At 54.6% G+C, this 13,035-nt stretch overlaps 5 protein-coding genes across 6 annotated transcripts, besides 1 other annotated feature; 1 reads left to right on the top strand and 4 right to left on the bottom strand.

Moving 5' to 3' along the window:
* Positions 1 to 154: 154 nt before the first annotated feature.
* EKO05_0002152 (uncharacterized protein) lies at positions 155 to 1,948 on the top strand (the record flags this gene model as incomplete). The annotated part of the gene is made up of 2 exons (XM_038943965.2): positions 155 to 1,430; positions 1,479 to 1,948. The coding sequence occupies 2 exons, from the start codon at positions 155 to 157 to the stop codon at positions 1,946 to 1,948; spliced, it is 1,746 nt and encodes a 581-aa protein (XP_038792823.2).
* Positions 1,949 to 2,168: 220 nt separating this feature from the next.
* On the bottom strand, positions 2,169 to 3,792 carry EKO05_0002151 (Benzoate 4-monooxygenase; the record flags this gene model as incomplete). Its single annotated transcript, XM_038944238.1, has 3 exons — positions 2,169 to 2,991; positions 3,050 to 3,439; positions 3,500 to 3,792. 3 exons carry the CDS (start codon positions 3,790 to 3,792, stop codon positions 2,169 to 2,171), a joined length of 1,506 nt encoding a protein of 501 aa, XP_038792822.1.
* A 1,050-nt stretch (positions 3,793 to 4,842) lies between these two features.
* EKO05_0002150 (Aspartate--tRNA ligase) lies at positions 4,843 to 7,992 on the bottom strand (the record flags this gene model as incomplete). The annotated part of the gene is made up of 1 exon (XM_038947440.1): positions 4,843 to 7,992. The coding sequence occupies one exon, from the start codon at positions 7,990 to 7,992 to the stop codon at positions 4,843 to 4,845; it is 3,150 nt and encodes a 1,049-aa protein (XP_038792821.1).
* Positions 7,993 to 9,009: 1,017 nt separating this feature from the next.
* On the bottom strand, positions 9,010 to 10,430 carry EKO05_0002149 (uncharacterized protein; the record flags this gene model as incomplete). Its single annotated transcript, XM_038944133.1, has 4 exons — positions 9,010 to 9,164; positions 9,212 to 9,972; positions 10,019 to 10,164; positions 10,221 to 10,430. The coding sequence occupies 4 exons, from the start codon at positions 10,428 to 10,430 to the stop codon at positions 9,010 to 9,012; spliced, it is 1,272 nt and encodes a 423-aa protein (XP_038792820.1).
* A 314-nt stretch (positions 10,431 to 10,744) lies between these two features.
* On the bottom strand, positions 10,745 to 12,801 carry EKO05_0002148 (alpha-tubulin; the record flags this gene model as incomplete). 2 transcript variants are annotated; one of them, XM_059635846.1, is made up of 8 exons in its annotated part: positions 10,745 to 10,934; positions 10,981 to 11,400; positions 11,451 to 11,954; positions 12,006 to 12,077; positions 12,127 to 12,214; positions 12,262 to 12,412; positions 12,473 to 12,531; positions 12,790 to 12,801. In XM_059635846.1, the coding sequence occupies 8 exons, from the start codon at positions 12,799 to 12,801 to the stop codon at positions 10,909 to 10,911; spliced, it is 1,332 nt and encodes a 443-aa protein (XP_059491829.1). The 2 variants fall into 2 exon arrangements, with proteins under 2 accessions (XP_059491829.1, XP_059491828.1); XM_059635845.1 differs by having other exon boundaries at positions 10,745 to 11,400.
* Positions 12,703 to 12,744: a tandem repeat.
* Positions 12,802 to 13,035: the final 234 nt, after the last annotated feature.

The raw sequence follows: 13,035 nt of genomic DNA, 5'->3' as shown, positions 1-13,035 counted from the left end.
ACAGGGTTACTGCGCTCAGGACAGCACCTCTATTCCCTCACCACTCACCTCGCCAATGGTTGGTACACGCAGCAAAGCCAGGAGAGCATCGACTCCACTTTCGAGCCCTCCTCCAAGCCCTAACCCAAGCTCACCTTCCAGCTCTGCACCTCCCATGCCCAGCTATGCGTTCAACTCTCGTAGCAGCTCTTACTACACCGACGATCAATCGGACAGCTGTTACGGCGGCGACCCTGGTGTTTATGGCGGCTCTGATTTCGACTTCGAATCCGAATCTGATAACGAGTCTGAAGACAATGGTAACCACGAAGAACACTGCAACCATCATAGTACTGCGCTGTCTACTCGCTGCAATGGCCACACGTATGGGGGCAAGCCGTGCAGCCGGAAGGCGCACGTTTTTGACGAAGGCATGCTCCCCGTATGTAGGTCACACCGGTGGTACGGAGGACTGGGCGACTTCGGGAGAGCTGGTCGGTGCCAGGCCGTTGCAGCATGCGGATATGTATGCAATCGACTCGCACCGTACGCGCCGTCATTCCACTTTTGTAAAGAACACCAGAAAGGCTCTGAAGCACTTCCTTGTTACATCACACGCCTGCCGACTGAGCTCCGGCTGATGATATTCCGCTACCTGTTCCCAAATGTCATCAAGGACGAACGACTATATCGCACTCATCCCGATGCACCGCATACTGCAGTGTTGTTCGTTAGTCGCCAGTTCTATGAGGAGGCCGCCGTGCTCATATACGGCGAACCCAAGTTCGAGGTTAGGATCTGGCCAACATACATACAGCTATTCGGGAAGCGTTGGGATCGTGAAGATACCTGCTACATCTTTGAAGAGCCCACCAAGATCCTCTGTCGACCAGCCGCACGCCGCATCCGCCATTTGGATATTCAGGTCAATTTTGCCCTCACGCAATCAAACATCAGGGGCGTCAGTGGGTTCGGTAGATCGTACGAAGAGTTCGAACTATACCAACTGCGGGACACCATTCGAAAGTTTGTGGACGTCATTTCACCATCACCGTCCGAATCCAGTCCAGCAGCTCTGAAGCGATTGTCAGTCACACCAGCACCTTCGTGCAGGCAGCTTTGGCAATCGGATGAGGCTACCGCAGCGATCTTCTTTGTTCTGGAACCTTTCTTGAGCCTACGCCCTATCGGAAGGGTCTTTTTGCATTCCCCCCCTCGTCCAGAGCTCTTCACGTACCGGGAACGCAATTTCGTCTCGATCATCACCGATCTCCCCAAGGACGACCTCTACTGCATGCGTCGTAATCAGTGGATTTCCTTGATGACCTTCGGTAACGAACCACCAAAGAGCAGCCAGGACGTGAACGGAGCGGCAGCGCTTGCAGCAGCATACAGAAAGATTGAAGACTTTGCACGGCTCATCTATAAACAGGATTCACCTGAGTGTTTGAGTTGGTCTACATAAATCCCAACCCTTGTGGTATACTGATTTGCTTTAGGGACAGCTGTCAGGCAAGCTTGGACGTCTTCAATCTTCCGGGGAATCGAACGAGTGCTACACATTGCTCGGATTGCGTATGAGGACGGCGACCTTGGATGCCTCAGGAATATTCGCGAAGCGATTTTGAAGCGATGGGTCACAGCGCATCAGCAGCACCTGCAGTCTCTTTCTGCCGTTGCAGCTTCGGTGTCTGCTATGTTCGATGGCGATGTGGCCAGTCTACACGAAGGACATCCTGAAGCTTTTGACTTCAAATACGTCGATTTGGTGAAGAAAACAGAAACAGTGGAAGATACGTGGCCAGAGATTCCAGTCAAGGCTCCCATGCCAAAGCTCAAAGGTCCCGACTTGATCGTCGAGGAAAAGAGGCAGAAAGTCGTTGTTATGAAGGACGGTGAGAAAAAGGAGTGGGCAAAGACACCGGCAGTGATCCGTCAATTGCGAGCATACAAGCTAGAGAGCCCCTGATTGGCAGCAGACTCGGCAACGTTGCGGGAAGGGGCTGAGTAATGGCATGGATAGCAAGGAATACAATAGGTAGGCAAGCGCTCATCGAATTATAGGGGCATTTGCGTTGTTCAATAGAGAAGACAAGTAGTACGGAGCCAGTATACTCTCGTAGCTACCAAACAATATACATGAAGAGAATCAAGTGTGAATAGCCTCTCTGCCTACAGCTACAGCGATACTACTTTTGTCTCCTGCGCATGCCGACCTCAAGACCGAGCGGCTTCCTCAAGAAACCCTCCCTTGTCTTCATTTCGCCCTGTCGCAACTCAAACTCGTACCGGCTGAAGATGGTACTCACAATGAGCGCCAACTCCATCTCAGCCACATTCCTGCCCACACACGCCCTCGGCCCGTAACTGAAAGGAATGAAAGCCGCCTTTTGCTTCTCGGTGACCTTCTCCCAACGCTCTGGCCTGAATGTGTCTGCGTCGGGACCCCAGATCTCCTTGGAGTGATGGATGGTGTAGGCTGGGACGGAGAGGACCGTGCCCTGGGGGAAGTGGTGTCCGCTGAGCGTGAGACCGGGACCAGGGGGGATGATGCGAGGCAGGCCGAGGGAAGAAGTGCTGTGGATGCGCATCGTCTCCTTGATGACGCTGTCGAGGTACGGCAGGTCCTTGACGGCTGCGAAGGTGGGGACTCCATCGCTCGGCAGCGCCTTGTCGAGCTCCTGCTGCAGCTTGCGCACGACGTCCCGGTGCTGCAGACAGTGGTAGAGCAGGGCGCAGGACGTGTTGGACGTCGTGTCGGAGCCGGCGATGAGCTGGGTTAGCGCTTCGGCTGTCAGCTCTTCGCGGCCCAGCTTGTTGCCCTTTTCGTCGCGGCCTTCCATGAGCCGTGCCAGCAGATCGACGCGGTCGGTGTCGGGTCGTGCAAGACGCTCGTTCACGCGCGCTACGGCGATGCCGGCGAGGTTCTCGATGGCCTTCATGCCCTGGCTGAAGAAGGGGTCGGGGAAGTATTTCGCGTACGGCTTGAGCTGAGGAAGGATGCCGATCGTCCTGAGAGTCGTTAAAGTTGGCTTGGAGAAAGTGCAATGTCTGGAGCAGCCCAACGTACCCAGAGACCTCACCCCTGCGGTTCAAAACCTCGATAGCAGGCGCAAACGTAGGCTCGGCGTCCGGCGTCTTCCTGACTTCGGCAAAATCCCTACCCTTCTCGAGCATACCGAATGGCGCGCCGAAAGCCAAATCGCCAATGACATCGAAAGCCAGATAGTTTAGCCAGTGCAGCGCATCCATCTGGTACCAGCCGCCCTGCTTGGACGCGGCGCGCTGGTCCCATTGCTTCTGCAGCTCCTCGAGGTTGTGGTGGATGTACTGCTCGAACTGGAGGACCGACTTGGCCGAGAAGGTGTGCGAAACAGTCTTGCGCTTGCGAGTGTGTTCGGCGCGGTCGCGCGTGTTGAAGAGGCCGCGGCGGATTGAGACGAAGGCGTCGTAGTATTCACTGGAGGGGAGTTAGACCTGTCAGTACCACTTCTCTACTTGACTTTTAACCGCAGCTTACCTCTTCAGCGTTCCGTTGCCGTGGCCGTAGATGACGGGGATCGCGTCGGCGTCGGCGATACTGACATGGTGCGGTTGGATCCTGACCAGTGTTCCGTACTTCTTGTGCGCGTTGTCTACGGCCAGGTAACGCTTCCCTTGTCGGGCCTGGAGGAGGAGCCAAAGGTTGGTGAAAGCAGCAGGGAATGGCGAAGGAATGTCCTTGATCTGCCAGTTGCGGAGGTATGGCAAGATGTAGTAGAGGACTGGGAAGAGGATGAGCGTGTACGGCGTGAGCAACACCGTGAGGAACATCGCAACGGTCGTGAGGAGATGTAGGTGTGTAAGGACCGAGGGACAACAAGTCAGAAGAGGAGTTGACTTTTGAACAGAAACGGGCACTTCTTTGACGTAACCGGCGCAGCTCGATTTCTTGCTCTTCACTCTAGACCTGGCGATGCGCACCGTCTTATATCCTCACGCCTCCTTCTCCAAGCTTCTCCAGACCTGGCGCTCCACAGCTTGTTCCTTCCTGATAGCTTGTTGGCGACGAGCATGCTTCCGACGACCTCCAGGGCCCGTACCGGACTCTCCACACGTCGACCAGCCGTCGTCGTCGTGGGGCAGGCTCATTTTGACCAATCACAGCGCCGCATAATCAACGGTAGTAGAATTCGGTACCCCGGGTGCTGGGCGTGGCGCACCCCGCAATCCGAATTTCCCCCGTCATGGAACGATGCTTTCGGCTGTGGTCCTAAGCTGCGGATCAGGAAGAGCCTTTGTCCGAGTCTTGCGCATAGCAGGGGTCAGAATTGATATCGAGTCGCTGTAGGGTCCGATGTGATGCAACTTTGTGGAGAAGCCAGAATGCCGTTCTGGTGTTCCGTGAGCCTCAGAACATGGATGGAATTTCAGCGGCCGTTGGCATGAGTAAGCGGGTTGGGAGCTGTGCGATTGGCTGGCTTGTGCTCCTCACATGAAGACCTAGTAGGCCAAGGGAACAATCCTCATACACCACGGCCACGAAGTGAGATGTTGTTTTCTTCTTAGACTTCACTTGCGAAGGGAGTCAGTATCCAACCTTGATCACTCTCAAATATTCAACATCTGCTTAATAGACCATCACTCAGGCAACAGTCGCGGGCATATGAAGCTTGACATGGTTTGATCATAGCGTAAGGGGTATTGTATTAGGGAACAAAGATATCATCTATGGATAACCAAACGAAGCACCGCTAGACTCACTGCATCGACAAAGAGAAGAGGGCCAGCATGCAGTCATCAAATCGTAAATTCTGCCGTAACGCCCCGATGGTATCATGCCCTCTCTGCGCTTCACTAATCCTGCATCCTGTATCTTTCCTACTACATGTCGTCGTCCTCAAAGAAGTTCAAGATAGCCTTGATTGCCATGGGGCCCAGCCCGTGCGGCGGGTAGCAGATGTAGCTCGGGTCATCAATGGCACCAAGCTTCTCACGGAACTCGGTCTTATTGGTGAGCTTGAGCTCGGTCGCAATGGCGTGGTAGGCGCGGCTAAGCACCTTGACGCGAGTGCCCTTGACATTGTGTCCCGGGGTGAATTTGGAGCTGGCGCCTCCACCGAAGGTTACAGACTCAGCGCCAGAAGCGGCGACGGCCTTGAGCGCGTGCGTGACAATGTACTCGATGGAGCCTGAGGGGGCGTTGGGGAAGTCGAGCGAGTACTTCACTTGCCAGCCATGGTCGGGTGAGAGCTGTGCCATTGCGACAAAGGCAGCAATTGTGCCGTCGGGAGTATGTGCAATATGGTACTGGCGGTGCTCCTCGTCCTGCCATGGGTGGATGTTGGTCAAGTGTACCTGACGACCCTTGCGGCCCTTCAACCAGTCTTCGACACGAGCATCGACCTGCTTCTTGACCTCTGGTGGTGGCGGTGTACCAATAGAGTAGTCGCTGATCTTGACGCCTTCCTTTTCGGCATGACGAATCTTGCGCTGTACGTCTGCATCCTTGTCCGCAGGATTATGGGCCGGGTCCACTCGCTGCTCACCAGTGACGGAGAATGTTCGCCAGTTGAACTTTGTAGCAAGGACCTCTTCTACGGGGGCACCCACCAGGAGCCAAAGTGGCTTGAGGTTGCGCTCCTTCTTGATGTATTTCAGGTAGCCAGTCATGGTCTTGAGGTACTGAGATTCGTGACACAACGGGTCACCGACAGTGATAGCAAAGCCATCCTGAGGTACGAACCCGACTGCCGCACCAGTGTTCTGGTCCCGCCAAACCTCTGTGCGAGGCTCGAGCCACGATGTGTTGGTCGCGTCTCCATAATTGGCGATAAGCTTCTCGATGGGTTGCAAGTCGATCTTGGCCATGACACGATCTTGTCCTTCCCAAGGAGGATGCATAGTGCTCGCATCTGGATGGCGCAGCTGCTTGACGACTGGCTTCTCAGGCAGGCTCTTGGGATCACGAGGGAACATAGAAGCGTGGCGGATGTTTCCAAGGTTCAACAAGAGCATGAGAATACGCTCCAGACCGATACCACCACCACCGTGAGGTGGTGCACCCCACTGGAAGCCCTGGATGTACTCTTCCATAGTCGAAGGGTCCATCTTGAGCTTGGACATCTTGTCCAACAGCAGCCTGGAGTCGTGGATGCGCTGACCGCCACTGAGGATTTCCTGCCCACGACAGAAGATATCGAACGAGTTGGTGAGCTCGGGGTTGTTCGGGTCTTGCATGGCGTAGAATGGTCGCGCGTTGGCTGGGAATTTGTCCAGGACATAGTAGTCAGTGCCGAGCTTCTCCTTGATAACACGACCCAACTGCACTTCGTCTCTCGTACCCAAATCCTCATTCTCGTCAAGAGGGTTGCCGTTGTCGTCCCTCCATCCTGACTCGTTCAACATGCGCACACCCTCTGCGAATGGGATGATAGGGGTCTGGTCCAGCCAAACCAAGTCTTCGTGGGGGAAGTGCTTCTTCACAACCTCTATCTCAGGGCGGAAACGCTCGTAGATGCCCTTGAAGATGGTCTTGAACGTGCGGTCGAGAACACGAAGGACTTCGTGGTAGTGTTCGTCGATCTGCATCTCAAGATCCAGACCAGTGTATTCCGTCAAGTGACGGTATGTGTTACTGTTTTCGGCACGGAACACTGGACCAATTTCATAAACCTTGCCAAAGTCTGCAGAAATAGCCATCTGCTTTGCCAACTGAGGGCTCTGGGCAAGGAAGGCTCCACGGCTGAAGTACTCGACCTTGAACACACTGGCGCCGGATTCGGTGGCACCACCCTGCAGCTTGGGTGTGTGAATCTCAATAAAGCCCTGTTCGTCTAAAGCTTGACGGAAGAGATTGCAGATACCAGACTGGATGCGAAAGATACCTTGCGATGCGGTTGACCGTAGGTCAATGATACGGTTGTTCAGGCGTGTTCTGTCTGCAATCCTGACGCGGTTGTGTCCCTCCTTGTGGTCGTTCTGAGCAAGCTCAGCATCGACGTCGGCCTGTGTGACTTCGGCTTCGTATACGTTGAAGGGGAGATGGTCGGAGATCTCCGCTTCGACGTGCAGTGCATGCACGGAGATTTCGACGTCGTGGATGGTGGTTCCAGTGACCTCGCCCTGCTTTGAGTTGGGAGCCTGTAAGATGCCCTTGACGAGGACCACGCTTTCAACCTCGAGATGCTCTGCCCAGTACAGCATGTACTTGGAAATATCTGAGTGCTCCATCAGGACGCCCTGAATGGTGGCGAGCTGCTGACGGAACACGAAGAACACGAATTTGGAGCTCATCTTGCGGAGGTGGTGGATGCGGGCGCGGAAGATGACCTCCTTGCCGATATCATCAGCGGAGAAATCTTGGATGTTGGCGCGCTGTTGGTGCTTCCACTCGCCGGCATAGCTGTTAGGAGGGACTGAGCCGTACTTCGCCTTTTGCTCTGGCGTCAATTCGGCGTTTGCTTGTTCCTCCATCTCCTTCCTTCTCCTCTCGATTTCTGCTTCCTTCTCCTGGTTCTGCTTGTGGCGCTCTTCCTGTTGTGCGTGCTTCTCATGTTTGCGCAGCTGGTTGCGAGACATGTGTTCACCATCTCGGTTGAGGGGGCCGCTGCCTTCATCGCTGGATGAGTCTGCGATGTGAAGCTTCTCCTTGACAGCTCGCATTGGGCCGTGGGTGGAGAGTGAGCCGCTTCTCTCGTGCTTGCGATCCTTCGAGCCGGATCGGCTGGAGCTCTGCGTGCCGCGGTGGAAGACACCGGTCATGGACTTGCGCGGGGCGGTACCGTGATCGAGGCTCGACCTACTGTCCGCAGGAGAGGCAATCTGGTCGCGCTTCATCTCACCGCTTGGCCTGTGGGCGAAGATACCAGACGAGCGTGGCGTGGCCTGCGGTGACTGGGCTCTGCCGTTGGCAGTCGAGTAGACTGGCGTATTCACGCCGCTAGATGACTTGATGCCGCTGTCGTCGTCGGAGCCATGGCTGCTGTGGCCTGGCTTGAGCCTCTCCAGCGCTTTTTTTAGTGCCATGGGCATCTTGATGTTTTGTTGTCAGAGCTGTGCCCGAATTGCGTGGTTAGACTACCAGTTCGCAGGGTGGGGGCAAGCCGACGGAATGGAGCGGAGGGACGTGGGGAAGAGGGTTGTTGTGAGAAGTCAAGATCTCTGTAGGGGAAGGAGGGAAGAAAGTTGAAGAGTAAGGACCGGGTGTATCAGCGGGACCTTTCAGCCGTGCTACCGGACATCTCCTGATCGCGAAAGTGCTGATGGCTTTCTTGATGCACACGGTATGACGCAAGTTGCTTGTGATCACGGAAGGTGTGGCGCGTGCGTACCGAAAGCGTTTCAAAAGCGTGTTTAGCGCTGGAAAGCTTGTCAGCTTTTTCATGGGATTCCCAGGCGCCAAGAAAAGACCGCGGATACGTCGGTATGACGTTTGCAGGATAATAGGTGGGAACCCTCTCCGATCATGAGATGAGATCCGAAAGGCAAGGAAGGGTACAGTTGGTTTCTCGGTCAGCGCGGTTGAGGTTGCTTGCGTCCCTGTCGCCTCATCGACCGCATGCTGCTCTGCGCTGTGGAGGCATTCAAGAGACGCATCATGAACGTTTCTATCGTTGACGCGCCCAGTATCGGCTTGTCATGTCTCTTCTCCTTGCGGAAACAATTACCTACACACATGCCGAAGCTTCTCTCAAGCTTTCCCAGGCTGAGCTGACAACATTAGCCACCCCACTTCGTGCAGGCTGGACTAGCCCTCCAGAGGCACCATGTGTCCTGGAAGAATCTGACTGCCGCAGACCCTGTGTGCAGAATGAATAACCGTGCACAAGCTTGAAATATCCAACGAATTACGACGATGCACAACGGTAGTCGATCACCGATCTGCTAGCCCTTGCATGATTCAGGTCTGTCCCATTCCTGTCCAAACATGGTATTAATATATGCGTATTGTTAGTCTATGTGAGTCTGGACTAAAGGATCAAACAATGTCATGCATGCCCATGACGTCCTAGTATACAATTCCGCCATGACAATTTATCATCCAGTCGCTCATTGCCGCTCAGGGTAGGCCAGATTAGCAGCATCTTCCTCAGTGCTGAATCCTCCCCAATGCTCAAACTCATCTGCAAACTTGACTGCCGCCTTCTCAAAGTATTGCGAGTCATCGCCCCACGTTTCTGAGATTGCCTTCATACATCGCAACGCTGTATGGGGTTAGTGGGGCATCTGAGGGAAGAAAGTGTGGTCATACCTTTAACGTAGTGCGCGTCTGTGGACTCGGAAGAATCAAGAGCCTTGTGTATGACAAACTTCCAGCCTCGTCCGTTCAGCTGATACCTCTCGATAATCGTTGAGTCGACCTGAGGCCGCGTCTGCGCGATGTACACAGCAAGCGTGAAAAGCCACCATTGCCGTACCAAACTGACATGGAATTTGGCTGGGATCAGAGGAAGCAGTACACGGACCGCGTGGGAAGAGGTGAGGATATGCACGAAGAAAAAATCGAACTTTGTATCCTCTGGCGCCTCGGTGCCCATCAGTATCGTGACCGCAAGTTCCTGCGACTGCTGGAACGCCTTCTGCGGATCTGACAGCTCCCACGCATTCCAGTATTCCAGAAGCGCCTCCTCTTGCTCCTCCAGCACTTTTGATATGTCCCCGCTACGATGCGGGTATAGCCCATCGAAACGCTTGTCTTCTTGGACTTTCACGAGAATCTCACCGAGGTTGGCACTCCGGTAAGGACTTGGCTTCGTGTACGAAGCGTCGTCGATGTATTTGTGGAGGGGATTGTAAAAGCACGCGGCGAGAGCCAAAGCTTCGATGGCAACGGTCGTCGACCCGAGTTCGTAGGCGTACCCAAGGTGAATGAGGGGATGCGCGAGTCCTGATATCACGCCGTTGATCAATGGCTCCTTGCCACCCAGCAGATACTCCTCCAATACATGTTCGACATCATATCGCCTGAAAACAAGTTGGTCCTCGAAGAAGTCAACAAAAGCGCGTTGGTACCTACACATCGTCAGCACATGCCCATTGTACATGCTATAACACTCACTCTCTCTTCCCCAAAAAGTCCCTCCAGTCGTCCCTGGTAATCTCTGCTGGCGCATCATGCCAGGGCTCCAAGCTCTCGGCTTCCTTCTCATAAATATCGTTCAAATGTTCTGCAGTGGCTCCAAGGATATACGCCGACCCCAGGATCTACTCAACAAGCTTAGCAGCTACCTTCAGCCGCGAGAGGCATTAGAGCAGCATACGTGTGGTGTGTGATTGTGGAATCGCAGGTCATGGTATATGATCGAATAGTTTGCATGGTTTGCTTTGATTAGGTGCTTGAGGGTTCGCGGGCGCTTTTCGGCGGCAGTCTCGATATCGTGGACTTCGACGGAGGGGACGTCGATTGCTTGGTGATTACCGCTTCCTGATGTGAGGAAAGATGGCAAGGAGATCCTTGGTAAGCTGAACATGTTGAGGAATTGTGAAGATGTGTTCGTTTGCTTGAAGCTGGAAGCAAGACAAATGCGGGGAGCTCGCTCGATTTGGCATGACGTGACTTTGTTTTCGGCTCGTTCCCCGCCACACTCGCAAGTATTACCTCTGTAGACCGCGCACTAGAAGGCGCGTGCACGACCACAAGTCCTGGTTGCTGTCAAGAGCTTGCATACTGCAGACATATCATAAGTCACGGTTACGTCAATTTCGAGCGACTAAATGGATGCTGTAGAAATGCATAGCAAGGACAGTAACGCAGCAAGACGTCCAGTCTGGACACTACTCATCTTCAAAATCGCGTGAGCGAATATGTTGATTTGTTTACTTTCTCTTCGGGCTTTCTGTCCCAGCAGAACACCACGACAACAAGTTGACACATCGAACCCAACAAAATGTACAAGCTTCTCTCTATCCTAGTGGTATAACGCTTAGTACTCGCCTTCGTCAATCTCGTCATCGAGAGAGTCGCTGGCAACCTCCTGAACACACTGTTAGCCAACATCCCGCTCAAGAAAGTAGGAACACTTAATTCGTAGTCCTTCTCCAAAGCAGCGAGGTCCTCGCGAGCCTCGGAGAATTCTCCTTCCTCCATACCCTCACCGACGTACCAGTGGACGAAAGCACGCTTGGAGTACATGAGATCGAACTTGTGGTCAAGACGCGACCAGGCCTCGGCAATGGCAGTAGTGTTGCTCAGCATGGAAACGCTTCGGTCGACAGCGGCAAGCTCGCTGCCAGGAACGCTGATGGGCTTGGTGTAGTTGATTCCGAGCTTGAAACCAGTGGGGCACCACTCGACCAGGTTGAAGGAAGACTTGGCCTTGAGCGCACCAGCGGCAGCCGTGCAGTCACGGGGAACAATATCTCCACGGTACAGAAGAGCGACAGCCATGTACTTGCCGTTGCGCGGGTCACAAACAACCATCTGGTTGTTGGGCTCGAAGCCTGAAAGGATCAGTTGGTGCCACGGCTGGATTTATTGGTGGGGTACTTACACTGGAAGGTAAGGTCGCTGACCTTGAAGCTTTCGTGGGAGCTCTTCTTGGCCGAGATGACTGGAGCGTAGCTGATAAGAGGGTAGTGGATACGCGGGTAGGGCACAAGGTTGGTCTGGAACTCGTTCAGATCAACGTTGAGGGCGCCGTCGAATCGCAGAGAGGAGGTGATGGAGCTGACAACCTGAGCAATAAGGCGATTAAGGTGCTCATAATTAGGCCTAGGGATGTCTAGGCTGCGACGGCAGATGTCGTAGACGGCCTCGTTGTCAACAAGGAATGTGCAGTCGGAGTTCTCGATTGTGCTGTGGGTCGATAGCACGGCGTTGTATGGTTCGACGACGGAGGTAGAGACGCGAGGAGCAGGATAAACGGCAAACTCGAGCTTGCACTTCTTGCCGTAGTCGGTGGAAAGGCGCTCCAAGAGGAGAGCCCCGAATCCGGAACCTGTGCCTCCACCAAACGAGTGGAAGATGAGGAAACCTTGGAGCGAGGAGCAGTTGTCTGCCTGCTATCAGTACTAACCGACAAGCGTTCTGAGCGCGATCTGCGTACCGGCGACACGGCGAATCTTGTCAATCACGCTGTCGACCATCTCCTTGCCGATGGTGTAGTGGCCACGAGCATCTGTGTACGTCAGTCATGTTGCAAGGCAAGAGCGCGTGGAGATACACACAGTTGTTGGCAGCGTCCTCCTTGCCGCTGATCAACAGCTCAGGGTGGAACAGCTGCCGGTAGGAGCCAGTGCGGATCTCGTCAATGGGCTGTGCCAATTAGCATCTTGGTGTGCTATGCGGTATCGGCCACATACAGAGGGATCAAGGTCGACAAAGATGGAGCGAGGGACGTATTTGCCGCTGCCAGTCTCCGTGAAGAAGGTCTCGAACGAGCCGCCCTCGTTGAGATCCTTCGCATCGGGGTCCGGGCGACCATCAGCCTTGAGGCCGTGCTCAAGGAGGTACCTGGGTAGAGTGTATCAGCTGCCGCGCTTCACGATGGACGCGTGGGTTTGCGCGACGTACAGCTCCCAGGCGCTGTTACCGAGCTGGGTACCGGCCTGGCCGATGTGGAGGTGGCAGATCTACAAAGCTCTCTGTCAGCACGTAGTTTTCATTTCTGCGTGTAGTTCGTGTCCACAGCGATGTTGAGGCCATTAGCCCTCAGCACAGCTCTCTGGCCCTCGGCAAGCATACAACCGTTGCGCGGGTGAGCCGGCCGAGCAATCGTCGCGTCCCAGGCGCATAGAAGGGGGTGTTGTTGGCGTTGTTGGCGTTGTTGGCGTTGTGGTTGTTGTGGGATGGACAGGCGTGTCTGAGACGGGCAATGCAGGTAGACGTACCTCTCCTCGCATGGTGGATGGTCGACGCTGTATCACACAGGCTGTAGCAGTGGCTTCAAGGTTGGGACTTGGGAGTTAGTTGAGAATCTCTGAATGTCGTTGCTTCTCCTCACCGCCAGAAGCCGCCCCACAGGTGCAGGGGGTCTGTGTACGCGACGGTAGCGCCGTCCGATTGTGTATTAGTCCAAAACACCGTTCAGGGTATGTATGCCCTCTTTGAGACGCATGCCTAGACCAGTCTGGCGA

This window comes from Ascochyta rabiei, chromosome 3 (assembly GCF_004011695.2).
Source record: "Ascochyta rabiei chromosome 3, complete sequence".
NCBI lineage: Eukaryota > Fungi > Ascomycota > Dothideomycetes > Pleosporales > Didymellaceae > Ascochyta > Ascochyta rabiei.
The sequence above is the reverse complement of the archived record's forward strand: the minus strand, read 5'-3'. Positions and strand labels throughout refer to the sequence as shown.